Raw genomic sequence first — 27,357 nt, 5'->3', positions numbered from 1 at the left:
TGCTTCTGGTTGCGCCCGCGCGTGCGTGTTTGTATATTCTGGTGTATGTTTGGCAAGTTCATTTTGAAGAGAGGATATTTGAAGCAAGCAGTTGAGGGGCATGAAAAGGATGACTTGGAAACTAAAGGAATTGATTGTGGCGAATAGGCAAACCTTAGTTTAGAACTAAGTAGGGGTGTGTCCGTGCTAGATAATGTTTACAACTAATTTTGTTTACATGAAAGATAGCATCTTGCCTAGGAAGACTAATAACACGAAATATGTCATTAACAAAATAAATGGAGAATAGAGAAAGATAAAGCAAAATAATTAAAGGGGTGAAAATTTTTTAGTTAGAATGCCAGGTTTATTAAAAAAGATAATAATGTACAAGTTAAAATTTATGTAATCAATGTCATATTGACTTAATATAACATTGTAGTAACAACTTGCATGAATAAAAAAGAAAAATATAAAAATTAAATGATCAATTTAATTAAATAATGATTATATCTTGTGATCATGTGAGAGATGAGTTGGATTATTGTATCTAATTTTTATTCATTATCTTTACATGTTCGTGTAAAAAATATTATTTTTTTAAATATCTATAAAATTTATTATCATCTTTTATAAATTAAGATGATGTAACTATCTATTTTTTTTTTTTTTTAGAGGAAATCAGTACTAACCCTCAAAATTAAAGGATTATTTTGTATAATGTACAATTGAAGTCTTCTACAAAAATACCACAATCCCATGGATCAGGGAATCTCCTCCTCCCATGGTCCTATTAAAAAGCCTAAAGGGAGATTGATTATAAGCTGGTCAACACCAGCTTAGACGGGGAGCCAAACAGGCCAAAGCAGCTCATTCAAATTTGAAATATAGAAGCTGTAATGACGATAAAATCGACCGTTGGGGGGCACGTTGAGTTCGTGTTTGCTTCTTCTCTTTCTCAATTAGAAAACAAGTCCCCACTGAGAAAGAAGAAGAAGTAGAAGATGATGATGATGATGACGAGACGCCATGGCTGGCAACGGCCCCTTCACCCATTACAGGTCTTCTCTCTATTCCCTTTCATCCCTCACCGGAGACGTGGTTCTTTTTACTTTTCGTTTTCTGTCTAGAATCTGCTACGTACAACCCACTACTTTCTGAACTATCAACAAAACAACGGCATAGTCCTCTTGGGTTGCAGCTATGACAATTTCAGCATCCGAATCTTAATTCCATCTTCTTTGAAAAGCTACAGTTTGACCAATTTGTCATCAACGTGGTTTAACCTGATTTTCGGGGTTTGCAGATAGTGGGAATGGCAATTTATGGTGCGTTGGTTGTGGCTTTTTATTGGTTCCTAGGGCTTTTCCTTGGAAACAGAATTGCGGAAATCGTTGTCACTACAATATTCTCCATTGTGGTAATCTTGATGATTGTATATTCTAGTAACGTGTCTGCGACCAGTACTTGGTGAAACTTATCCCTCTCTGTTTGTTTTCTCAATCAAAAAAAATTCAGGCATTTTCGGGGATGTTTCTGTTTATGCGGTGTGCAGCAATTGACCCATCTGACAAAACCCGTTTTAGAAAGAAGAGGAGGAGGAGATCTAAATCAAATGGGTTTCTAAAGCTTAACTACGGCTTCGTCTTGGGTCAGATTGTTAGAAGGTTTTTCAGAAGATTGGAGCGCGAGATCCTTAGGGCTTTCATAAGAAGGAAATACTTGGATTCTGGGCTGACCAGTGGCCAAGTGGAGTCGACCTGGCTTCCGCTCCCCTTCCCTCTCGTCATGAAAGATGATGATGCAATTGCACCTTATCCATATCCCAAAGAGGACGACGTCTCCTTTTGCTCGCTTTGTGATTTTGAGGTTGGAAATCTTACATAACTGTCTAAAAAGGACCTTTTCATCTAATTTTGCAACCGAGGAAATTAGTTATAACTCGCAGATTTGTATTTATTAAAAAAAGAAAAGAAAAATACGAGTTCATTACTTATTAGCCCCTCTGAAATCTCTCTGACACCCCCCCGGGGTACAGGTTAAAAAGCACAGCAAGCACTGTAGGACATGCAATAGATGCGTTGAAGGTTTTGATCACCACTGCAGGGTAACAAGCAGGGTCGTTTTCTCATTTTTCTCTACTTTTTATACTTCGATGTCCACTATGCTTTAACAGAACGTTTTTCGTTTCTGTTATTCCAGTGGTTGAACAACTGTGTTGGGAAAAAGAATTACACAACCTTCATTCTTCTAATGATTTTTGTCTTGTTAATGGTCAGTTACTTTAGCCTTCAATCTCAGATTCTCAGCCTCTCTGACTCTTGTTTTATGTTTTGTTTCCCTTTTTTTCAAAGAAAATGAAAGCACAATAAGTTGTTTCTGAAGATCCTTTTTGACAGGCTCCCTTATTCATGAACTTGTTGCTTTTTATGGTTTATGAAAGCTAACCAGATCCCTAGTCATACAGCTTATAATAGAAGGGGGAACTGCTATTGCCATATTTATTAGATGCTTTGTAGACAAAAGGGGAATTGAGAGAGAGCTGGAAAGGAAACTTTCTACAAGGTTCCCAAGAGGAGTCCTTGCAACAATATCTGTAATATTCCTACTGTTCCCCTGTTCTCTTCACGTCCTTGAACGTTTTGTTTATCTCTGATTTTACATGTTGATATATTACAGGTCGTGTTAGTTTTAATAGCAGCATACAGTTCAGTAGCTTTGGGGCAACTTTTCCTGTTTCATGTGGTTCTAATCCGGAAGGTATTATAAAACAACTGAACAATTAGCATCATGTTGCTATATGCAACACCACATTACAGTGATTACATACGCCAATATCTAATTTCTTACTTTGAGGCAAACCACATTGAAGAAATTCTTGAAGTTTTTCATCTAGAGCACGTACATACTTCACGTTGCCTAATAGGCTGGTAGCAGTAGACCTATATATTTATTCCCCTATGTAATTGTTGTTTGCATGCACCAGACAGGTGGTTGAAATCACTGCTGTTTCTTAGACAAATGATTAACACTACCAAGTGATAGGAGAAATCTGCCAACAGCATCTTCTATCGACACAAAATAGGCTTGTGTACTGAAGTTGGAAGATTGGTAGCACCTGGTGAAACGGGATGTGATACTCACCTATATAACAAATGTTATAATCAGATTGCACACACCACATAGAAATCAAGAGAAACTGAACACAGAAAATTTAACATGGTTTGATCTCAATGCCCAAGCCCATGATCCCAACACAATGGGACAATCCACTATCAGTAGTTTTGCACTGAGAAACTACAAACCCCCTCACAACACAGTTTTTGCACAGACAAAAATTGGAAACCATCCCAAATCTCATGGCTCCAGATAATTAGCTGCACACACTTGGGAAGCACCTCAGAGAAGCTTTCTTGCTGGTCCTTCCATTTTCACAAGGCTGCTACAAAATTGACTCGGTTTTAAGATGTAGATTTATGTTGAATCACTGTTTAGCAGTAATATAGTGTTGAACTCTCACATTGATCTTTGATTAATGCCTGTTGGACATGGGATGGCAAGCCTCTTTTTTTCTTTTTCATTGGACTGCTTGCTAATAATACTTTAACGAGTTAATATTAAGACCTTAGGCTAACAGAGATCATTGCTCGTGCTTGCAGGGGATGAGAACTTATGACTATATATTAGCAATGAGAGAGGAGAATCAGTCTATGGAACAAGAATCATTTGAAGATTTGGATTTCTCTTCAGATGAGAGCATCGACTTTGATTCTCCCGAAAAGCCAACATTTGTTTCTCGGTTGATATGCAAAGAACAAAGTAAAGATCAGGTAATATGTAAACAGTTAGCCTTACTTTTGAATTCGTTAGTACTTCGCACAATCCTTACTAGAACTTGCATACGGAACTTTCAGAACCAACCAAGATTGTCCATAAGAATTGATCGAGAACCCAAGCCTCCCACCACATCTAAGAAGCAAGGTTTCCATGCAGCCATTGACCCCTGGAAACTCATAAAAATGAGTAGGGAGAAAGCATTATTAGCGGTCGAGAAGGCAAGAGAAAGGTTTATCAAACATGAGCCTGTAGTAGGACACAGTTCAGTGAAGCCACTTCCATTGGAGACAAAAAGTGGGCCATTATCGATCCCAAACAGAAGTTTGGCAATTGTAGGGTCTGGTTTGACACCTCTTATCTCAAAAGGAGCCCGCCTTCCAGTTTCACCTGGTTGGTTCTCTAGCCCAAGACGGCGATTTTCCAGTTCACCGACTATGTTACCTGGTTCTGCAAGGGCGCCAAAGACCAAGTATAAAAGCAATTTTGATTTGAAGTTAACAGAGGTGTCTAGGGAGCTCGAGACGTATATTTCAAGGCAGATTGTATGCTCTGCCTTGAAAAAGGGAAGTGAAGCATCCCCAAGATAAAGCTTTACATTTATGACTTCTAAAGTCTCAGCCTTTGAGAAAAAGTGTTTTCCAACTTTTATCTCAATGTGTATGTTCTTGACAACATTTATCTAAATATACCTACTCGAATTTCTTGACAACTTTTACACACAAAAAAAATGCTTAAATTAAAAACTATAGTTATTTGTTATACTGAGATCAAGAATCTCAATATGCATTGACATATCATATAATACAAGATAAATTTTAATTATAGAAAATATTTTATGACATGTCAATTATATATTCTATTATGTAGGGTTGACTAGATGAATACTAAATTTTTATACACATTCTTTTTTTTAATAAGACCTCTTACCTATATTCTTAATATTTAAATTGTCTTTTCTCAAGTTTTTTTTTTTTTTTTTTTCTGGTGACGTCTTCTATCATTTTTATTAGATAATTAGCTATTTTGCACTAACTCTTTTATAAAAGTTTCCATTAATCTTTTTCTTATTCAATTTTTTTACATCTTATATTTGATATGAGTTAGATTAGATTTGAATAATTTTATATCTAATCATACATTTATTTAGCGAATTTCTCATATTGGTAATGTTCATAATCCACATACGTTAGTATTTCACTTTTATTGCACTTTAGTTGGATCTTAATAAAAGATATAAATTCATTTAAAAATATTTAAACTCATTTTTTAAAAAATATTTTGTAAGACACATGTTCTAATATTTGCTTATCTTGTATAATATATATCTTTAATAATTATGTATAAGAAATTTAGACTCATTTTTTTGAAAAATATTTTGTGAGACAAATTCATCTAAAATTTATGTTTATTCTTAATTTAACAACTTTAATGCTAATATAATATAACATGACCGTTCTCCATCATCTACTATGCGACCAATAGGAAAAATTTAGTGGCAAGGTTAATTAAAGTAATGTTTTTAATTACAAAAAATATAACTCTAAACTAAATTGTACATTTTTAAAATATAAACACAAACTTATATACATAAGATTTGCACAACCGGACCCCCACGCACTGGAAGCTCTATGGGCCAACATAACAATCCCCATATATATATATATAAATATATAAATCAAAGAAATACCTTTTTTTGTTGGTACATTAAGATCGAATTGAACCAAAGCGGCATCGGCGGCGGAGGCGGGGGTGGAGGCGGCTGCAGCCTGCAGGAGCAGCAACATCAGCGATAATATTAGGATGGGAAGCAGTAAGAGGAAGCGGAAGCCTATCGATGCCTACAGTTGCCCTTCCAATCATGTTCATCCTCCTCCAGTGTAAATAAACGAGAATCCCTTGATATGCTCTTTCAGGATGTACTAACCGTTTAATATTTTGGATTGTATTGTTTTAGCTAATTAGGTAATTAATGTGGATGATGCATGTGCATGTATATGTAAATAATGAATGAATAGTTGCTATGAAGGTGAAGGTCTCGCTCGTCTCCTCAAATCCATCCTCAGGTGACCAGCCCTAAACTACTTTTTCCTTCCTATTAATTAGTTGTTTAATAAAAATTGGTTGGATTTGTGATGAACGACGAGATTTCTTACTTTACTCAATGCGGGGTTTTTGTTTTCGTTTTTCTCGAGCATTAACAGGGAGCTGCAATCCGCAAGACAAGCCGACACAGCTTTGCCTTATAGAATATGGATCAAGGTTCTTTCATTATTTTCTTTCTTTTCCACTTACCGACTGAATTTTCTTTTTGTTAATCATTTACTATTCTTGGTATTCATCTCCTTATATCGTATTATCTTTCCTTACTATTAGCAACAATTTTCAATTGGGGTTAATGATGTCACACGTATCCTCCAACGCATGCCCCAAATTTCTGTCAACAGAAGCAGCAACAGCAGCTCTCCTCCTGTCACCCGCAGTTGTGAACCTAGTAAAGCAATAGCAGCCGCTCCCCATGTTCAGCTTCAGGTTACTTATCCTTCATATTTGTGAACCTAGTAAAGCAAAATCTTTTTTTTTTCCTGTAAATAAAGCAAAATCTTAATATGTTCACTTATTGCCTCATACCTGTTGGTTAACGAAATTATTTAATGTGATTCTTAAATAAAGGAAGATGTCAACCAAGTGGAGAAATAGTAGTTTATCCAAACCAAGTTAGGGTCAATGACATGACATTCATAATGTCAATTGACTTCTAAATGTGACATTGAGAATGCAAATCCATGTAAAAGAACAATATGACAAAATTTTACACTGGATGTCCTTCCTAACACAAACCCTTTAGCGAAGGAATGATGAGATAAAGTTCCAACACTATCTTCATATAGATAAGTTAAATGAGATGGCAATGAATCAAGATAAATTTAAAATGCCCTCTAGCAAGAGTACTTTACTGCATATTTATAAAAATAAAAGAATGCCCAAAGTTGTGAAAATTATAAAAAGATCAATCTAATATCCATTGTGAAACTTTAGGAGAGGATAATTGAGTGAAGGTTAAGGAGAGAAACTGAGGTATCTGAAAACCAATTTTTTTTTATGCCTAGTAGGTCAACAATGAAAATTATCTACTTATCAAGACATCTAATTGAAAAGTTTAGAGATAAACAAAAAGATTTGCATACAGTTTATAGACTTGAAAAAATCTATAATATAGTCTCTAGGAAAGTCTTGTAGAAGATGTTAGAGGAGAAAGGAGTTTGGATTGCTTGAGTACTTGTTGTTAAGGACATGCATCATCAAATAGAGACATGTTCGGATTTGCATATTGTATGTATAAAGGCTTTTCCAGTTAACTGGATTACATCAAAGATCTGCATTAAGTCCTCTCTTTGTTTATGTGATAAATAAACACACAAAACACATCCAAAAAGAAGAAGTGTCTTGGTGTCAGTGGTACAGCCATATATTCTTGAGGAGGGGCAATTTGCCCCCCTCAAGTTTGGGAAAAATGCATTTTAGGTGTAAAATTTATATAACATTTCAAAATTGCCCCCCCCTCCCCCCCCAAATAAAGTTTGAAAAAAGAAAGCATATAAACTATAATATTTATTGATTTTTTTTAGAGGTAATTGACCCTTTAAATATATAAGATATGGGTCAATAGTAAAAAAAAAAAAAAAAAAAAGTCATGAGGAACTAAACATAGAAAACTTAGTTAACTAGTGTTTATGTTGTTTAGAACTAAATATTTTGAATAAATAATTTTAACTACTATTTATTATAATACTAACTATATGAATTATATTAGTAATTAATTGATAGTTTTTAAATTATACAGATTTTTTAACCCAAAAAATATTTTTAATAGGTTATATATATTTATGGACAAGTTTCTTAAGAGGAAGGCAGGGATAAATCATCAATAATCTCTTTAAAAATATGGTGGTCAAGATGATAAAAGAAGTTTTCAAAAATACAAGAGTTAAGATGAACACTTAAAAGATCTTCTTATTAATTTTTTTATTTAAGACTAAAATTTTAAATTATTATCCTAATAAGTAAAATTATACTTGTAAAACATACTTTAAACGAGACTGTCTTTTTTGATAATTAAAAAGGCATTAATAAAATAAAAAAGTACAGCAATAGGTTCAAAGGACCCTAACTGGGGCATACGCCAGGCACAGGAGACCCAATAAGGCCACAGCCCCAACAAACAAACCAATAACAGAAAGATAATCTAATAAAGCCCATAGAAAACATTAAAGAACCAAAAGCATAAAACTAAGCCTGAAGACATGAATCAGAAGCCTTCACTTGAGTACCAAGGCCACATACTCTGACTAGTGCACTTAAAGGTAGTCGGGAACAAACAAATGCAGACCAAATCCATAATAATACTAGAAAGAATTTCAGTGTTCTTGACCTGATTGAAAGCTTTGGTCATTATTCTCCCTCCACATGCTGTATACCATAGCCCATATAATCAGCCTATCCCAAGGCCACATTGGCCAACAAAAGATGTTACATCTAAGAATAGATACTGCTTTCCAAGTGTAAGAGCAAGAAGCAAATAGATGTGTATGAGTTTCAGCTGTCTTACCACAAAGACACACCGATTAGGCTGGGGGAGAAACTTTTGAAGTCAATCCACCATGGAGAGTCGCTCTTTAATTGCTAGCCAAATGATAAAAGAACATGCTGGAACATGGTTAGTAAGCCATACCAACTTACACCATACCATCGTGCCTTCAACTTGTACTAGTAGGAGTAGGTGTACTGGATGAGAATATACCATTACTAGAATCCATCCATTGGACCACATCTTTAACATTCTGGTTGGGATGGTAATTCGGCATATGACCCCACAACTCATTGAACTCCTTGTATGCATGCTAGGCAATCTTCATTCGTTCTGATTCACTGTAGAGTCACTCTAGCATCACTCTATAGTAACATAAGAGCAAAAAACATCAGCAAGAACCCATAAGGGGTGCCATAAGTCAGTACACGTGAAAACATTGCTGCCATCTCCAACACGCTGTTTGACAAACTTCCTAAAGTGAGGATGCAAAGCCGTGATCTTGTGCCAATTCCATGGGCACTGGTGATGGACCTTGCATGTCCTTATACATCGATTCTTGATACTATAGGTATGGACCCATTTGATCCATAGGGAATTTGAGTTTGATTGAACCAAATGCCACAAAAGTTTTGCTATTAGGGCTTTTTTCCAAGGTGGGATTTGCTTGATGTATGCTATTTGCAGATGATATTGTCTTGATGGATGCAACAAAAGAATGTGTGAATAAGAAACTTGAATTATGAAAAATGTCCTCAGATCCAAAGGTTTTAAGTTGAGTAGGTCAAAAACTGAATATATGAAATGTAAGTTCAATAAAATAGAAGTCTGAATGGTATCATGTGACACTTGATGGATGAAATAAAAAAAGGCATGAATAATACACTTACATTATGGAGAAATGTCTTAGAATCCAAATGTTTTTAAGTTGAGTAGGTCAAAAACTGAATATATGGAATATAAGTTCAATAAAATAGAACTGTGGATGATGTTATTATGAGACTTGGAGATCAACTTATCCCAAAAAAGATCAATTTAAATATCTTGGATCAATTGTTCAAAAAGCAAGGCAAATTAGTAGAATAAATGTAAGATGTTTAAAGTAGAGAAATGTGTCCCAACATTTATGTGATTATAAAATTCCTTTGAAATTAGAAGGAAAATTTAATTAGACAGCTCTGAAAGACTAAAACCATGTTTCTTGTATGGCTCAAAATGTTAGGCAATTAAGTACCAAAATGTGCAAAATGTAGGCATAAGGACGATGAAGATGCTATGGTGGATACATGGTCTTATGAAAAAAGACAAAATGAAATTATATGTAATAAAGTTGGAGTGGCATCTATTTAAGATAAGATGCAAGAGATATGATTAAGATAATTTTGATATATGAGAAGAAATTGATAGATGCGCCGGTGAGGTGACTAGATGAAATGAAGGTTGGTTTTCTCAAAAGATGTTGAAGCTGAGTATCAATGTAGGCTCTGAAACCTTAGATCTTGATCATAAATGGATGAAAGATGCAGGCACTCCAAGTCCAAGGTAGCATGTGGAGCTGAGTTGAGGTACCTTATTCTTTTTTTTTTTCTTTTGTGCAGCTTGAATAGAGTCCTCAAGCCATGTTATGAAAATAAGTTCTCAACTCCTATCTTGGTCGAAGTGCATTGCATACTGGACTTACTGTAATCCTCGCACTCGAGGAGCTTGTTATCCTTGCTGATTTATCATCTTCTTTTGGTTGAGTTTTGTGGGTGGCATTCCTCTTTCGTCTTTCTCTTTTTTAATTACTACTTGGGTTAATATTTTGACATGAAGGGTTACTTTATAATGTTCATATTATTGTATGGGTTAATCCTTTGACAATTAGGTTTACTATTAGTAAACTGAGAATTAGTGTCTGATTGTTTTGAGGATGTAGGCCATACTGGTAGCTTCTGATTGTAGCCCACGATGGTTGACAAGGCATGTACCAAGCATGGCCTCCTCAAGAAAGGTGCCTTTGATCTTTGTTAAGCATGATAAAGGAGGTTCTCTAAGATTAGGTGAACTGGTCAAGTTGAAAACCGCAATTGCTATTGGAGTTAAGGTGAGGAATTCTTCACTCAGAGAATTAGATCTCTATTTATCATGGCTGGCTGAGTGACTTTAGGTTATTATATGATTTTTTTTTTGCTAGATAAAATATTATTATATGCTGTTTTTATTCCTTTTTTATAATTCTCTTATGGTATTTACTTCCAAACTTTTGCATGTAACCGTTCTATTCTTCTATGTATGTATTTCAGAAATTTGAATTTCACTTATTATACATCCTTATGCCTAATCATTTACTTCATTTAGGTTAAAGGTAATACCATCAATCGGCTTATTGAGGAGATTCTTCATGGCAATGAAATCAATCTTGGATAAGACAGCGAGAATCAATTCGAGATGCCTGGCTTTTACCGTGTCCATTATCATCTTTATGCAGGAGACAAGGATTAGCGGTAGAACCAAGCAATAGATTCGTGCAGCACTTATCATATCATAGTCCACCTGTAGGCCTTCTTAAAGATATTATTTTCACCTGTTGTAAAGAGGGGACTGTCATGCACTGGGATGCCCTACTATTTAGGCAAATGCTCAATTAGGGGGTCAGGGACAAATTTAATGCTCATATGGACTTCTGTTTAGGCCACTGTTTAGGCAAACGCTCCCTTGTGAGTTGTTTGTTTTGTTAAATATATAATTTCTTAAAAATTATTATTCTAGAACCAAACGCCATTTTGAGATGGCTGAAAGTGCAATGTGGATTCACCCTGTTTTTTTGCCCGACAGAATTTTTGCCATTTAAGAGGTCAGGCCAAAAGTTTATTGGCTCCTTAAAATTATAACTCTTAAATAAGATAAATGTGTGGTAAGAAGATTAGCCAATCAATTTGCATGCAATAGAACACTACACTAAGTTTGCAAATCAAGGTGCACGCGTTAAAAATTGGCAAACTTAACGATCTGTCTTCTTTCTTGTTTAAGAGATCCCGAAGTTACATGTAAATCTCCAGTGCCCAGCAAATGTTTCATCATTATTGAAGCCATGGGAGTATCCTCCAGCCACAAGGTAATCTGGGCAATGGGAGTTGGCGTTGGTTGGTTAGGCGGTCAAAATGGTGGTAGGATAACTATTGGAAAATATGGACTCAACCCGGTGCTCGTGGTGGTGTGGTGCATTCCAAGCTGCCACTCCCTCAAAGGACCCTATTCGGAACCCAAAACCCTAAAATTGGTCTGCATAGTATTATCCTACCTCAAATGGTTTTGGCTATTCGCTTTCGGCCTTAAGTTTGCCGACAAGAGTACCGGGAAGAAGTGGCCTCATTCAAGATGCTCGTGGCCAAAGGTTCAATGAAGAGTATTCCTTAGACTTTCTAATTTCTTTACATTCAACCCTGTGGTTCTACTTAACAATGCCAATTTACAAACAAGTAAAGCTCTAGTATGGCATAAAAAGGAAAAAAATAAAATAAATGGTCTTTATATCAATCCTTCGCCCTTCGAGTTTCCACAGAACTTATCCTCTCAAATGCGGCGGGTTTCAGGCACTGGCGTGGCGCTGGCAGCTGTTGAAGAGGAATCAACACCCACAGGATCCTTGCTATCACCCGTACCTCTTCCATTTGCAACTGAGTCACCTGATTTCTCTTTTGGTTGTCGCTTTTCTTGATCCTTCACCAACACTGGTTGAAACTGAGATGAGAAAACATGGCATTTGAGACAAGAAGAGCATCGACAACTGCCAGGATACAGACTAATACTTATCTCCCTCTTTCTAGTAAGCAGATATAAATGAAGCAACCCGGTTCCAGTAACCACAAACCTGGTATATAGAATATATGACATTTCTTCTTATCTGTGCCATCATCTCTATAAAAAGGTTGTAGCCTTCTAGCTTATACTCAATTAGTGGATCCCTCTGAGCATATCCTCGTAAACCTACAGCTTGCTGAACAAATTTGAGTGCTTGCAAGTGTTCTTTCCATAAGCGATCAATGTTACTCAAAATCAGGAACCTCTCAGCTTCCTTCATCAAGCCTGGTGCTTGTTTCTCCACGATATCCTGGAAAAATATTTTGTAAATAAAATATAATTTTAGTATTTCAAAAATAAATAATCAGGGGTTGAGTTGCTGGTGTTTGAGCATGGAATCAACCACAGAGTTTGCAAGGGTCTGCAGGTCTGGGAAGGGTTGTCTTTATCTGTAGCCCCTACTTTGGAAAGAAGTTGTTTCCACAACTCAAACCACCCAAGTTACAGAGGAATAACCGCACCATAAGCCCTCAAGGCTCACACTCATTACTAACAAAAAATATAATTAAAAGTTCTGAACATCAGCCAAAATATGCAAAAAGAGTAAAGAGAGCAAAAACAATTTAAGGAAATCAGCAGTTATTCTTGGTCAGTCAGTCAGTAACCTACAAAATGAAAGGCCATAGAGTCCTTGGTTCAATATCATTTAGTAGATTTGCAGAGTAGTTACCCTAAACAAAAGTAACATCTTCAACTTATCCAGGCTCTCATTTATATTAATAGTAGTTTGATTGCAAATGTATCCTATGTGGAAACACGTTTGTATCCATCAAAAGTTGTTTCCTCACATTCAATGGCCCTCCTATAATATAATGATAGTTATATTTCATTTTTCTTGTTTACATTGTTGTGGCCTCACAGATGATACGGCCCTGGATAGAGAAGTATGTAGATCTAGAATTCATGTAGCCGACCCCACCTAGTGAAATTAAGACTTGAGATTGTTGTTTTCAGTATTGTGGCTGTTGTCCATATATAGCCCTCCCAGCTGCATGCTATAAAAATATTGGCCCTACATAAGTTTGATTTGTAGAACTGCAAGGAGAAGAATCTCCAGACAATGAGACCAAAATGTACCAACCTTTTTCTGCAAATATGCATCACAACCACGAAAACGAAGGAAATCCCTCAGCTCCTCATAATCTGAGCATTTGCTCACCAGTGAATCCACGGTCAAATCATTCAACAAGTAGCAATACCTACAGACAATACGGAGAAGCATCAACATAGTTTCATGTGCACACTGCAACTGTTAGAATGCTGGAGATACAAGAAGCATCAAGCAGCCCATAATAATTATTAAAAAAAAAGTAGCGCATACATGTAAATAAAGCAGAACAAATTCTTATAGAGTTGGCCAAAAGCAGGGGTTAAAACATACATATGTATATGCATACACTGATTAATTTCTTAAACATCCACATTAAGAATTGCTGTGAAAAAACTATACAAATATCTTATGCTACTACAAACTCTTATTTTCATTATCTTTTTAATCTACATTTGTCCTCTATTTGTAAGCTGAAAGTGCACAGAGCATTTGAATGTAGCAACTAACACGCATGCATTTTTTGTAGTTTCCTTTCTTTTATTTGTTCTTTTCCATTTTTAAGCAGAAAGGGGGATATATGGGCTATTGAATCAATGAATTTCTAACATTGCTCCATGGTGTTGGTCAACTGCTTGAAATTCTGCACAGTGTCTTCTTGTAAAAATCAGGAAAAGTGAGGCAATTCCCCAAAACTACCCTCAGGAAATAGGATGGCCCTTACTGTTGGAGTTTTGCAATTAGCTTTTCAAGATCCCAGTTTTCCCTTGGAGCATCAGGACCAATATTTGCCTGTCCATATTATTAAAAGTCAGTATGACAAGTTGACAACAGGTTAGATAAAATGATATAGAAGACAATTTAGAGTATTAAGATATTTTAAAATGATATAGCAGTGAATTTAGAGTATCAAATCATTACATTCTGTCAATTTACCTCTAGGATGTCATCCATTGTCAGTTCAGCATACTCAATAAGAAGAGATTGAAGATTGTCAGATTCAAGAGCTCGCCTTCTCTCTGTATATACACGATCTCTTTGGCTGTTCAAAACCTCATCATATTCAAATAGCTGCTTCCTAATATCAAAAAAGTAATTCTCCACTTTCCTTTGAGCTTCATCAAGTGCTTTGGTCAGCATCTTGGATTCAATTGGTAGATCTTCAACTCTAAAAGCTCTCATCAAACCCTACAAGTTGCAAGTTAAGATTTCAATAAAAACCATATCTTGAAGTCACATGAACAAGTAGACTCATCCAGAGATGAAACCTGAATCCTATCACCCCCGAAAATCCGAAAGATATTATCTTCAAGACTGAGGAAGAAGCGAGAACTTCCAGGGTCCCCTTGCCTGCCACTTCGACCGCGCAGCTGTACAAGTACAGTTGGATGTTATTCCAAGTTCTCTTGGTGAAACATTATTCCAATAAAAAGACAGCCAAGTAGGCCATGAAACCGAACCGGGGAGGGAGGAGGGGGGGGGGGGAGATAGAGAGAGAGGGTTCCATTAATATTTGGATTTGAATTGCCATTTATAGATCAAAATATGGAAATTAAACCTGATTATCAATTCGACGTGACTCATGACGTTCTGTCCCCACCACATGAAGTCCACCAGCCAAGACCACCTGAATCGACAAATATTGTAGCTATTACAAAAAAAAAATACATTTACATTGTTCTAGTAATGGAGTTCAAACATTCTTTCTCTTCATTTTTCCAAATAAAAATGGTCAGCTGACCCATCTAGTGGGATTTAGACTTGACACGTCGTTTCCTGAATAAAAAGGGTAGTAGGGGGCCAACTCGTGCTGTAGTAAATTTTATATTCAATGAACTTTGATCAAAATTTATTGGACAGATTGTAGATCAAAGTGATCCCATAATTCCAATGACAGAATGCTTAATTAACACCGTTAACTACAAGCCAAAAAATGTTTTATCAGGGAAGTACATAACTATGAACTACACAAACTTGATCATATAAAGGGCATAACCACCATTTGTATGACTTGGCATGCACGAACAATGTTAACTATTTTCTAAAACAAAGACACAAAATTCAAATTTTCCCCTTACATTTAACTCTTTTCTTTGACATAAAACCTCTGGACCATACACCAATGAACAATAATTCAATAGGATAAAAATAAAGAGCAGATTTACCTTCTTCCTCTCCACCTCGGTGTAGACCTTATATTCTTTAGCAATTTCTAGAAAGGCACCACGCAGCTTTGCTATGACTTCATCCTGAGCAGGTCCCTACAAATTCATAATATGTTAAGCAATCTTATTAATGGTGCTAATATCAATAACCAAATAAACAAAGCCTAAACGGCTGAAACGGTATATTTTTCTTCCACACACCTGTTACATGTGTCCAGCAATAGGCCAAAGAAGTGAAATATACAAATTATTAGGCAGAAAGCAACATTTGAAAATAGGATCGTTTTATGCTCTGACACCAAGACGAATGCTTAACAATCAATAATTTAATACCTTCCCTCACATGCAACCCTATCTAGCACATAGGGAGGAATATGGACACGAGCATGATAGACTAAGATATAAAGGCATACACAGCATATCGCACACAATAAAGAACTTAAAGTGGAATATACGCAATATGAGGCTCAAATTTATAACCTATTAGAACTAGAAGTTTAAGCAGTTGGGGAATAAGCCAACAATATAATTCTATTTAACACCCTTCTTCATGCACATAAACAGTCAAAACCGCAAACTAGAGAGCACAAAAGCACAGTGAGGAGCAACTTAACTGGTTCATAAATTCAACACCATCTGCTTGAGCCTTTAGGTTGCATAAACTGAACCAAACACAAGTATTGTTATAATTTTCAGACAATAGGGCTCGCAGGAATTTGCATGCTTTGCTTAATCTATTCCATGGAGGCATGACTTGATTATTTATATCCTTCACAAAAAAGCAAATGATAAACAACATAACTAAATCTATTAACTCTAATCATGTGTACACTTGATTGTATAATTTGATATAATTTTTAGTCATGACCAAGGAACATATCATTTCATGTCATGTAGATTTCTTTTTTCAAGTCAACAGTCACATTTTATACATATATAAATGAGTATACAACAACAACAATCACAAGCCTGAATCTCACTGGTGATGTTGGCTACATGAATTCTAGATCTCCAACCATGTACAAATATACAAGTATATATATGCGAGTGCGCACGCGCACGCACACGCACACGCACACGCACACACACACACACACACACATATATATATATATTCATCATATTTGCTGAGAAGAACCAGTATCTTTAATGAATTGTACCTTTTCACAAGAATAAGATAGTCGTTCCTCTGCTTCAAGCTCTGTTAGTGATCTCTGACCCCATGTTTTCACGGCTAGCTGTACAGCTTCCTCAGCAAAGTTGGTATTCTCTTTGGAAAGTGTGCAGGGGAATAAGTTTTCATTTACCTGAAAAATAAAATTATAGTGTGAAGTAAGGTTTACAAACTGAAAGAGAAAACTGAAACTGAAAAATGAACCAACTGAATTGGAACCAATTTTACAAACACCAAAATCAAATTAAAATAAAAGGAAAACCTTCCATGTCTTCTTTAGAGGTGGTCTCTTAACAGAAACAAGAACTCCATCAGCAGGTTTAACAATTCTGCAAAGAATTATCATTGTAGAGACATTGTTATGACTGCCATGAGGTGTAAAATGTTGTCTGAACTTGCAGGTTATTTCTTCATAAAGCCTTTTTAATTTCAGAGGTGTTAGAAGCACCATGATGCTATGAATTGTACTAATGATATATTCTTTTTATTGATTGATTAGGACCCACTCCTTCAGTTAAATTCTAAAAGTCCTATATACAAAGACAGTTTAAGCTTTGATGTCAGGTTGGTTGGAAAGGCCACAGCAACTTCCAGTAGTTGGTTGCCACCCATTGGATTTGGGCTGACAACATAAACTTGAATGGTATTGCATTGAGGAAAGCACGACAAGTAATATAAGGCATCTTAAATAAATTTTTAACTAGTAGAGAACTCTCAGTTAAGAGCTCAGATGATACCTTGGCATTAGCATCTCACGTAGCTTCAACCTTGCCATAAATTCGGCATTGCCACCAAGGATTATATCTGTTCCACGACCAGCCATATTGGTAGCTATAGTAACTGCCCCAAGACGACCACTCTGAGCCACAATTTCAGCTTCTCTCTCCACATTTTCTGGTTTGGCATTTAGTACCTTCACAGGCAGTAACAATTGCAAAATTTGTGAATATTAAAAGGCTTGATACAGATATTTTAAATATTTACTAAAAAAAATACTATCGAAACAGTCATTGGATAGAATATACATCAATGTTTGTTCCACAGCATAATTGAATGCTTACATCTTCCCCAAACAATATAATTAAGGCTTATGGAAATTGTTTAAACTTCACCTCATGAGGGATGCCTGCTTCATGCAACTGTTCTGATAATGCATCACTCTGTTCAACGCTTGTAGTGCCAACAAGCACTGGCTGATCTGTCTTGTGCATTCTAGAAATCTCCACCACAACTGCCCGCCACTTTCCTGTAGTTGCCCTGAACACCACGTCAGACTCATCCTGAGAGAGAAGGTAAAGAAATACAATCTGATAAGCATGAAACACTTAAGTTCTTATGCACTCACATATTATGTCAGCTCTGAATCATTAGAAAAATAGATCTCTTAACAGAGACATTCTCATTTAATTCATTACAAAGACTTAATCCCACTAGGGAGATTTGACTACATGGCTTCTAACTCACCAATGATCTCTCAACATATATACTCAGCCAACGAAAAAAAGAACCAAAAAAAAAAAAAATCATCGAAATGCAATTCCCCATGTTCCCTTCAGCACAGGCTCAAGAGATAAAGTGCAAGAGGTGAAGTATCGGTTGAAACATTGCAAATAAGTTGCACAATCAAACAAACCTTTCTTATCATGGGCTTGTTTGTAGGCACTATTGTAACTTTGAGCTTGTATATACTCTCAAATTCTGCACTCTCAGTTGCTGCAGTGCCAGTCATGCCACAAAGTTTTGGGAACTACAACAGACCATTGAAGCAAAACGTTAGGACAGGGGGACCCCGGGGGTGGGGGGGGGGGAGTGTATTTAAAATGCCATCCAATAGGCTGGAGGCTTTCCTACCTGCAGAAAGAAGTTCTGATAGCTAATTGAAGCCAGTGTCACTGTTTCATTTTGAATGGGCAAGCCTTCTTTTGCTTCAACTGCCTGATGAAGTCCATCACTCCAACGCCTTCCCTAACACCACATAACCAATCATAAACATTATGTGCTTGAAAAACCTACTTCACTTTCTCCTATTTATCAGCAGAAGTTGGTGCATACACCTGTGTGTGATCACATCATGCATCGAAGTAAGATGTGAATGGATTAATGATGTCAATGTAGAAGAGGATAAACCTATGTTCTTTCTACCATTTTTCCAAAAAAAATGCACCACCCGAATTTTAACTGGACAACCAGGACATGGCTTAGACTAATGGCACAAGGACTCCAATTTAATGTAATCTAATAAATAGATCCAATCAAATTCATGTTTAAATACACAGAGAAGTGCTGAAGTGATCCTTACGTGTATTCTTGTGGATAACTGGATTAGTGAGGCATGATTGTGCATGGAAGGATGGAATTAAGTAAATTGAGGCTAAACTATATTTTTGGCCACTTATGGAGGCATGTAATGGTGATATTATTGATTTAGAGGATTAAAGATCCAATTAAATTGCAAGCCAAAGCAACAGCTTGAAGGAAACTTACTAGGTCTAGTAGGTTCTTTGCAAGGGGATATCATGGTCATTTTGAAGGCCCTTGGTGTGCTTATTATAGGCATGGACATTAATGTATAATTGATGTACATGCTGGAGATAAAAGGAAGATAGGCTTGTACATTATATTCTGAAGCCCTGGAATTTATATGCTTCATTTGTTGATTTGTGGTTGCTATGATATAGGGCCATTCTGCTTGTGCATGGTCGATTGAGATTGAATGTGGGAGGCATGATATTGAATAATCCAGTGATGCCCTAAAATAGAGAATAAGGCATGCCAAATGTGAGATAAATAGATTTCAAAATGATAATATGGACTAAACTAAATAAAGTCATGAGAGGCAGGAGTAGGCAAAGATGAGTAAACCAGTGAACAACAGAACAAGACGACCAAAGTGAAAAGTCAATTGGGGGTTGATTGGGCTTGTCCAGAAAGCTGAGAAGCTTGACTAATGGGGGAACCATCTGGTATGCGCAAAGGACCAAGGATGAAGAAGTGAACTTTCCCCCTCAAGGGATAATAAACAACCCAACCTCACAGGAGCCAAGTAGTGTCCAACCTCTCACGAGCCAGGTAGTGTCTGGCCTTGCAGGGTTGAGGAACAACTTCAACCACACAAGGATTGGGGAAGGACTACATTTGGGCGAAGGCCAGGGAATGTACCAAGACACAAAGAAAAAGTGGAGGTATCCTACTAAGACCTAGCATCACATAATACCCCAATAAAGACCAATAATTAGTTCATCCTTGTCTCGGGTATGCATCGACATCTGGACAGCTGGAACTGCAGGTTCCTAGTAACGCATTCCATTCAGTCAACATCGGAAGATGATAATCAGCCCAGACAGGGTAATTAAATACAAGGTTCAAGGAATGTTTGGAATTGGAGTCAAATAAAAGAGAAATTTTTACCCGCACAATTTTGTAAGAATTAATTAATCAGAAATTTCAGAACACCTTACAAGACATATTTTAAATAAGTTTTATGTTTATTAAATGTAATCCTGAACAAGTTCATTTTACTCTGTTCTTCAAAATATTCACATTTATGATCAGACAAGTGCTCAACAGATTGCCATAACATCTGCAAGACTAGACATTAATAAAGACATCTGATAGTCCTGTATTCTCAACATATCACATCATTAGTGCCGCCCAAGAACATATATTTGCACTGCTTGAAATGCAGTGAGATTGTAGGTAATATAGTTAGTTCTCAACCTAATAGTTGGGACTTCATTAGAATTTGGAGGTAAGGTTAAGCAGCAAAAATGAAAATAGAGAAGAAATTCCAGTGGACAAGGGTAGGTCCTCTATAAGTCATCAACTTCTTGTACTGAAATAACTCATCATGTAAGACTAGAGAGTGGTTTTAGAACACAGACAGTCAATGGATCACGTTCAACAAGGTCAGACAGAATATTCTTTTCCACTCAAGCACAGAAAAAGAAAAGGCAAACACAATCACCTGCATGACTCGACCTGTAAACTCATCCACAATGAGTACCTCCGTCCCACGAATAATATAGTTCACGTCTCTAAGGAAAAGTTCTTTTGCTTTTATTGCATTCAGGACATAGGAGGCCCATTGTTCACGGGGATCATACAAATCTTTGACATCTAGAATTTCCTCAGCATCAGCATAACCCTGTTCTGTGAGTAGAATGGTTTTCTGCTTCTCATCAACCTGCAACAACCATCCTACTAAGGAAAAGCATATAAAAGAATCTTCTGTTTGCAGACCACAAGAAATCTGACAAGAATCTTTGCCTGTGAAAGAAATAAAATTAAATATCTTAAGCTTTGCACCAATTGGTTTCCAACAACTTTGGATTTATTCCAGAAACATATACAACTCCAAGCTTCCAGTCTGGCTTTGATCCACAGGCATCAACAATTGTCAGCTCCCAACAAGAGTAGTGGTCAAACCCTCAACAGATTTGCACTCAATAAACTACCAAATAGAAAATGATACAGGCTAAACAGGTTGGTAAATTTGAACTGCTTAGAGGCTAAAGTTAGGGTAAAGAATAGAAATATATGCAGACGACTTCCATTATGTAGCAGGAACCAAATACCTGAATTCTTTCTGTAGCATGCTAACTAAATCTAACAAGACAACTACATTAAACATGTAAATCTTTCTGAAAGGCAGCAGCTATCTTGTTTAATTTTCTTACTGTGTAATGTATATCTTGCTCAAAGGCAGCAGCTATCTTAGCGGCTTTATAGTACCGGTCACTTGGTTTTTCAGCAGGCCCAGATATGATAAGAGGAGTCCTTGCTTCATCAATAAGGATGGAGTCAACCTCATCAATTACACAGTAATTGAAACCTCTCAGGACAAGCTCATCAACAGTCTGTAGACCAGAAATATAGTCAGGCAGGATGTCAGACAAAATCAAGCAAGCACTTATAAGATAAAATACAACACTGAGGACTATACAAAGTGCTAGTTTAAAAAGAAAAATCAAATGGCTAAAAAATTACTTTCCGTGGCAAGATTATCTCTCAAATAGTCAAATCCAAGCTCACTATTAGTCACATATGTGATGTCGCACAAGTAATTTTCCCTCCTTTGTTCACTTGTCATATTCTCTGTCAACCAAAGCAACCAACAAACTGTTAAGAGTACAATAGTAATCAAAACACAGAAGCCCCCATCTAGATTCAGAATTACTGGCTTAGGGGAAAAAAATTCCAACAACAATCTATCACAAGTACGTTCTATGCAGAGTTTTTATCAAAATATAAGTAAACCAAGATCAGTATTCATTGGAAAAAGGGCAGAAAAGGGACCATAATGACAAAATAGAAGACCTCTTAGTCCATTAGATAGAGGATTAACTTTATCTTTCATGTTATCTTTTTTACTCTCAACAAAAAGAACTGCAATATTGTACAAAGAGCATCTTGTTGAAAGGTAATAATAGCCTTTTTAATAGTTCATAGAGCCAAAATTCCAAGCAAATGTAAATTATTAAAAAAATATATTGATAACATTACAAAACCATAAATCCTCTGCAGGAGTTACATGAAAAGCTGATTGATTGTTAAACTTCTACCTTGAATGTGTGTCGCAGATTTTAGTGAAAACAAAGTAACAAGATCATAGAGGATAGGTTTTCAAATTGAAGTCATTTGAGGAATGAACAATGCTACAAGCATAAATGATCAATCTTCAAGCCACTAGGAGTGACTATAAATCCATCTGCAACAACAACAAAAAACAGAAGAAGAAGAAGAAGGAAATGAATAACAGAAGGATGAGACATACGTTGGATTAGCCCAACCTTCAATCCAAGAAACCGAGGTACTTGGCCAACCCACTCACAGTCTCGCCGAGCTAGATAATCATTGACAGTGACAACATGAACTCCTTTCCCAGTTAATGCATTGAGATAAGCTGGCAAAATAGCAACCAGTGTCTTTCCTTCTCCAGTTCTCATTTCAGCTATTTCTCCCTTGTGAAGGACCATCCCACCTAAATGACCAAAATTTCAAGAAATAATAGTTTAAGATATGAATAATGCTTTCAACTAGCTGAATAAAAAGGGAAGGGATATTGCAAGGCACAAAATAAGATAGATTGGCATTAACCCGTTTTCTAATTGGTGCTGAGCTTCAACTGAAGTATGAGAATATGACCACAAACATAACCATTCCAGATTCAGCTAAAATAACCATGCAAACCATGTGTGTAACCTTGAAAATGAAATTATTTCAAATACATGGTAGGGTATAATTAAAAAATGGAAAATGCTATTAGTACATCATTGTGTACACCTGGGGCTACACAATAATACTAAAATGTCTAAAATGCCCCTCACCCAAGGTGGTGAGGCGGCGTGAGGCGATGAGGCGCATGACTAAAATATCCCTCACCCAAGGCAATGAGGCACAGTGAAGCGAGGGGGGTATTTTTGTCATTTGTGATGCATTGTGTAGCCCAAGGTACACACAATGATATACCTATAGCAAGGTCCTTAAAAATTAATAGTAGGTTCAAGGGCATTCAAAGTTAAATATGAAATAAAGAAATATTCATTGCCAAACATTGGGGAAAATAATTTCAGTCAAGAGTATCCAGCAATTATAGATTCAAAACATGCAATGTTTTATGACTTAAAATTGCTACTAGCATCTTTTCCCTTGTCTTTTGGCAAATGTTAAAACGCAAGAGAGCAAGTCCAAAAGCGTTCTCCAGGTTTAGGGAAGAAGACAATTACAAAGAAATAAAACACAACTCAACAAAATAATCAACCTATCAAAAGAAAACAATATATAATTTAAAAGAAATTTACCTATCAATTGCACATCAAATGGTCGAAGGCCAAGAACCCTTTTTGAAGCCTCTCTCACAACAGCAAATGCTTCCTAAAATGTAATAAACAAAGCCATTATTGAATTTAAAAGGCATGCCTTACGTGAGATTGATTCTGCAATATTTTGTCAGAATATTGGTTTTTCACATATTTCATTCCAGTGCTGCAAACATATAATGTTCTAGTAACAAAGTGACAGTGAAAATTCTAATGAAAAGTTTGAAAAAGGAAATGGTTTGAAATACTAATCAACAATATCCATTACTTTTCATTAATAATGGGAGACAGCATAAGACACAAGATCTGAATTCTGAAACTATTTGTGAGTATCACTAGCTCTCAGACTTGTTTGGCCAACAGATCAAGCATTAACTTCAGATGTTATTGAGAATGAGGAAGTTGAAAAATAGTAACCTAAAGCAAGGCCAGAAAGCAAACATGTAGTGGAAGAATAGTTTCAGAATTCAGATCTTATCCAGAAAGTATTTCATTTCACAGCAAACATGTAGAAAAGGAAAAAGAAACCCACATGACATGTAATACACGGTACCTTTTTAATTGTAAATTGAGGAAGTATTAGTTCCAGAATTTATCTTATGGAATTTCCAAGTGATATTGTTATTTTAGGAAAGGGAAAAGTTAGAGAAAAACACAACATCATCAATTAGCAGGCCAGGAGTCAGCTGTCAAGTTGGTTGCCATCACGGTCGACCACTAACATGGCAGCATGGGTAGTAACAGTTGAGGTTGCGATCGACTGTGGGAGTTCCAAGGTGGCAAGGGACGTCACAGTCAACTATCAGATCAACAGCCAGCCAGAGAATTTTGAATACTAGGAATTTGACCCCCAGGTTATGGCTAGTCACAAATATTTATGGTTGATTCTTTGTTTAATTGAGAATTCAATGACATCAACAGTAATGGATTCCAGATAAAAATACAGACAAACTTGCAAAACAAGTCAGAAATTATATATAGTGGCCATGATGAGTGTAAATGAATAATGAATGATTAAAGCATAGCTTGAGCAATGGCTTGAAAAACTTGAAGGGTGAAATGACTCAAGTAGTTGGTTTTACCAGTTTATGATAGTCCATGTAAGTGTGAAAGCATGGGTAAGGTAAGGCGTGTAACTTCTAAGGTGAAAAGGAGAGAGAGAGAGAGAGAAGGGAGAGGACGGATAAATATCTCCCATATATTCATATATACTTCATATATATATATATAGAGAGAGAGAGAGAGAGAGTAAGGGTTGGCCAAATAGCCATTATGCCCAAGGTATGAACTAGTATAAATGGAGAACTTAACTCACACTTCTCCCAGTTTGCATGACTTAGACACGTGAGAGAGATTGAGAGGGAGAGATGTTGGCCAAGAAGAAAGAAAAAGAAAAGAGAATGGAAATGGAAAAGAGGGAAGATCTAAGCACTCTTCAAGCATTTCTTCACCAAGGTAATAGTTCATTTGAATTTCTAAGTATTGACATGAAAATTAATCTTGATTTTTAAGTTTGAGTTACATGAAATACATTTAAAGTTTGATCTTTACATTACATGAAACCATGGCCGTATCTAATTTGGGTTTTTGGGAGTTTTGTTCCCTGAGGTTGATGGACTTCAAACCCTTATTCAACTTCATAGCTCATGTCACACATTCATAGTGTTTAGACAATGAGGCCAAACCTTCAAGGGCATGGAGAAGGTAGAAGCTTGAAGAAAATTAGATCATTTTGAAAAAGAATTCTTTTGAAATTTTGGTTTCTAAATGAAATAAGTTTGAAATAGTCTTTTGGTCACGCTATAGTTGTTCATTATTACGGAAGTTGCCATGCAATGAACTAGTATAGCATGAAGTTATTGTATTTTGGAATTTATATGTAGTGCAAGGATCATGTTGTAATCGTGTACATTTTGGAGAATATAATGTTAATGATGGGTTTTGGGTTATATGGTTATGTGAGTCGAAATGATAATATTTAAACTTGGAAATTATTTGCAAGTACTTGTGGAAGATGTGCAATGAGAAAATAACATTGAAATGGGCTTAAAGTTGGAGAAAAAGGACCTCTCAAAGCCTCAGAAGTAAAGGGACCAGTCAGCCATGGGATCAACTGGGGACTTCTAAAATGCCCAACTGATTGACTGGCAGGTCAACAGTCAACTACTAGATCAACTGTGCAATTCTAAAATGCCCAGGAGATGAACAGCTAGTGGACAGTTGACTAGAAATGTCCAGAATCCCCAAGTGATTGATTGGCAGGCTGCCTGGGGCATTCCAGAATTTCCAGGAGGCCGGCTGTCACTTGACAGTAGACTGCCAAATCCAGTCTTATTATACCTCTGAAGTATAATGTACATGTATGACCAAGAGTATAATTGATTTTCAGGTTAATACTAGCCGAATCCAGGGTTCTAATACGTGGTTTTACAGGTTAATACTGGTTTAAAAAGAAGTAAGACAAACTTTTGGTGGGTTACAAGTCATTTAGGGTAAAGTATTGAAAAGAAAGGGTTCATTGATATTCCTGGTATAGTAGATGCTATCAAACGACAATCATACTCAATTCCGATAGAGTTGTTTGATCTTAAAGAAGATTTTCTATAGTTTCTAACATAAGGGGTTATGTCTTGGTTTTGTGCAGTCAGTAATAACTAGATTATTTATAGAGAATAGTATATAGAAACTACGCTTGTAAGGAGTACTGGTAAAAGCAAGAAATATAGGCTTGGCGCCTGCCTGCCATCAACACCTAAACAGTTGAAAATTCGTCCGAGAGTCAAATTAATTCGCTCGGACCCTCCACCGACCGAAACACTTAAGAGGAGCTCCCATATCAAATTAATTGAAGAAAAAAATCACTTTAATAAATAATCCGAGAGTACTCTCCTGGAGGATCCGAGGGTCAGACGGTAACCGTCAATCTGAGTAAAATAAGAAGAAGAAGAAGAAGAAGAAGACGTACAGGTAAAAGAGACTCCAAAGAATCGCCCTGGCGAACACGTTCCATCAAGACGGATGTCTTTTCCCTCAATTGGGAATCGGAAAGAGTAGACATCTGAGCTTCAAAGTTGTTGATGAGTGTTACAGTAGGAGCGTAGAGCTGCCTAGTGGACTCCCCTATGTCGTTACCCCTAAATATGCCACCCAAGAGCCCTCCCAATGATGTCATTGCCATCGGACGACGCCCTCTGAATCTGACTCTACTCAGTGACCTCGGGGTTACAATTGTGTTGCTGCTGCTGCTATTATCGATCCCGATCCCAAAAAAACCACCGCGCATCAAAGGGGTGCCGGAAGTTGGAAGAAGAAAGGGTTTGGATGCTCTTCTGCCGGAAGAACCAGCTGTGGGTTTCCGATGAGCATAATTTTCTTGGCGGGACGGGAGGACAGTCAAGCTGGAAGAGAAGCAACAAAATTGCTTCGTCACATTCAATTTCACAGGATACTCTAATGGATAATCTAATGGAGAAGCCACTGCTCGCGACATTTTGCAATGGCTACTCAAGAAAGAAAGAGTAGTAGTGAACTGCCGATATTGATATTTATTTGCGCATAAAAAGACGAACAGGACTGTGGAAAGTGGTATGCCCCCACAACCAGCAGCCGGAGAAGAAGCCGGACGTTTCTGTTTCTGCGGATGCTTCTGCGCGTGCGGAGAGAGAGAGAGAGAGAGAGAGAGAGAGATAGGGAACAGAGGGAAAGAGAGAGTATGCTTGGAGATAAGATTTTATTAGACAAAAGTTCCTTGAATTCTATTACGTGACGTCGGAATACGAGTATATCTGTATGACTGAATATATGTGTAATTTTTTGATATTTTCAAACTTCTTTCATGGATAATAGTAAATCATTAAAATTGACTATTATGTAATAATGTATCATTTCGGATTTATTAAACACTTTTT

At 36.6% G+C, this 27,357-nt stretch overlaps 3 protein-coding genes across 3 annotated transcripts; 2 read left to right on the top strand and 1 right to left on the bottom strand.

The window, feature by feature from the left end:
* The first annotated feature begins 738 nt into the window (after nt 1-738).
* On the top strand, nt 739-4,468 carry LOC127796502 (protein S-acyltransferase 18). The gene is made up of 9 exons (XM_052328661.1): nt 739-1,040; nt 1,286-1,399; nt 1,498-1,848; nt 2,018-2,086; nt 2,182-2,253; nt 2,447-2,575; nt 2,659-2,739; nt 3,639-3,809; nt 3,894-4,468. The coding sequence occupies exons 1-9, from the start codon at nt 984-986 to the stop codon at nt 4,401-4,403; spliced, it is 1,554 nt and encodes a 517-aa protein (XP_052184621.1). The 5' UTR covers nt 739-983; the 3' UTR covers nt 4,404-4,468.
* Nucleotides 4,469-5,531: 1,063 nt separating this feature from the next.
* Nucleotides 5,532-11,146, top strand: LOC127796554 (uncharacterized). The gene is made up of 6 exons (XM_052328739.1): nt 5,532-5,693; nt 5,832-5,879; nt 6,018-6,075; nt 6,190-6,345; nt 10,320-10,487; nt 10,742-11,146. Exons 1-6 carry the CDS (start codon nt 5,617-5,619, stop codon nt 10,808-10,810), a joined length of 576 nt encoding a protein of 191 aa, XP_052184699.1. The 5' UTR covers nt 5,532-5,616; the 3' UTR covers nt 10,811-11,146.
* Nucleotides 11,147-11,739: 593 nt separating this feature from the next.
* On the bottom strand, nt 11,740-27,137 carry LOC127796552 (protein translocase subunit SecA, chloroplastic). The gene is made up of 20 exons (XM_052328732.1): nt 26,415-27,137; nt 23,432-23,504; nt 22,405-22,611; nt 21,623-21,725; nt 21,308-21,488; nt 20,596-20,814; nt 18,483-18,596; nt 18,265-18,378; nt 17,744-17,911; nt 17,369-17,544; nt 16,894-16,960; nt 16,618-16,764; nt 15,458-15,553; nt 14,851-14,919; nt 14,561-14,662; nt 14,229-14,480; nt 14,017-14,084; nt 13,326-13,443; nt 12,255-12,494; nt 11,740-12,124 (listed from the first exon to the last, which is right to left on the bottom strand). The coding sequence occupies exons 1-20, from the start codon at nt 26,937-26,939 to the stop codon at nt 11,957-11,959; spliced, it is 3,207 nt and encodes a 1,068-aa protein (XP_052184692.1). The 5' UTR covers nt 26,940-27,137; the 3' UTR covers nt 11,740-11,956.
* Between the last annotated feature and the right edge of the window lie 220 nt (nt 27,138-27,357).

This window comes from Diospyros lotus, chromosome 3 (assembly GCF_014633365.1).
Source record: "Diospyros lotus cultivar Yz01 chromosome 3, ASM1463336v1, whole genome shotgun sequence".
Lineage (NCBI taxonomy): Eukaryota > Viridiplantae > Streptophyta > Magnoliopsida > Ericales > Ebenaceae > Diospyros > Diospyros lotus.
Note: the sequence above shows the minus strand (reverse complement) of the source record. Positions and strands in the feature narration are given on the sequence as shown.

What these genes read in the sequence shown, in the direction of transcription:
- LOC127796552 (XM_052328732.1), bottom strand. Translation starts at nt 26,939, where the DNA reads ATGTCGCGAGCAGTGGCTTCTCCATTAGATTATCCATTAGAGTATCCT. An exon ending in ACAAGCCCATGATAAGAAAG is followed by an intron (nt 17,912 to 18,264) that starts GTTTGTTTGATT and finishes CTTCTCTCTCAG; the next exon opens with GATGAGTCTGACGTGGTGTT. An exon ending in CGTGAGATGCTAATGCCAAG is followed by an intron (nt 16,961 to 17,368) that starts GTATCATCTGAG and finishes AATTCTTTGCAG; the next exon opens with AATTGTTAAACCTGCTGATG.
- LOC127796554 (XM_052328739.1), top strand. Translation starts at nt 5,617, where the DNA reads ATGGGAAGCAGTAAGAGGAAGCGGAAGCCTATCGATGCCTACAGTTGC. An exon ending in CATGTTCATCCTCCTCCAGT is followed by an intron (nt 5,694 to 5,831) that starts GTAAATAAACGA and finishes ATGAATGAATAG; the next exon opens with TTGCTATGAAGGTGAAGGTC. An exon ending in CTCCCCATGTTCAGCTTCAG is followed by an intron (nt 6,346 to 10,319) that starts GTTACTTATCCT and finishes TTGAGGATGTAG; the next exon opens with GCCATACTGGTAGCTTCTGA.
- LOC127796502 (XM_052328661.1), top strand. Translation starts at nt 984, where the DNA reads ATGATGATGATGATGACGAGACGCCATGGCTGGCAACGGCCCCTTCAC. An exon ending in GGCCCCTTCACCCATTACAG is followed by an intron (nt 1,041 to 1,285) that starts GTCTTCTCTCTA and finishes CGGGGTTTGCAG; the next exon opens with ATAGTGGGAATGGCAATTTA. An exon ending in AAGAACAAAGTAAAGATCAG is followed by an intron (nt 3,810 to 3,893) that starts GTAATATGTAAA and finishes CGGAACTTTCAG; the next exon opens with AACCAACCAAGATTGTCCAT.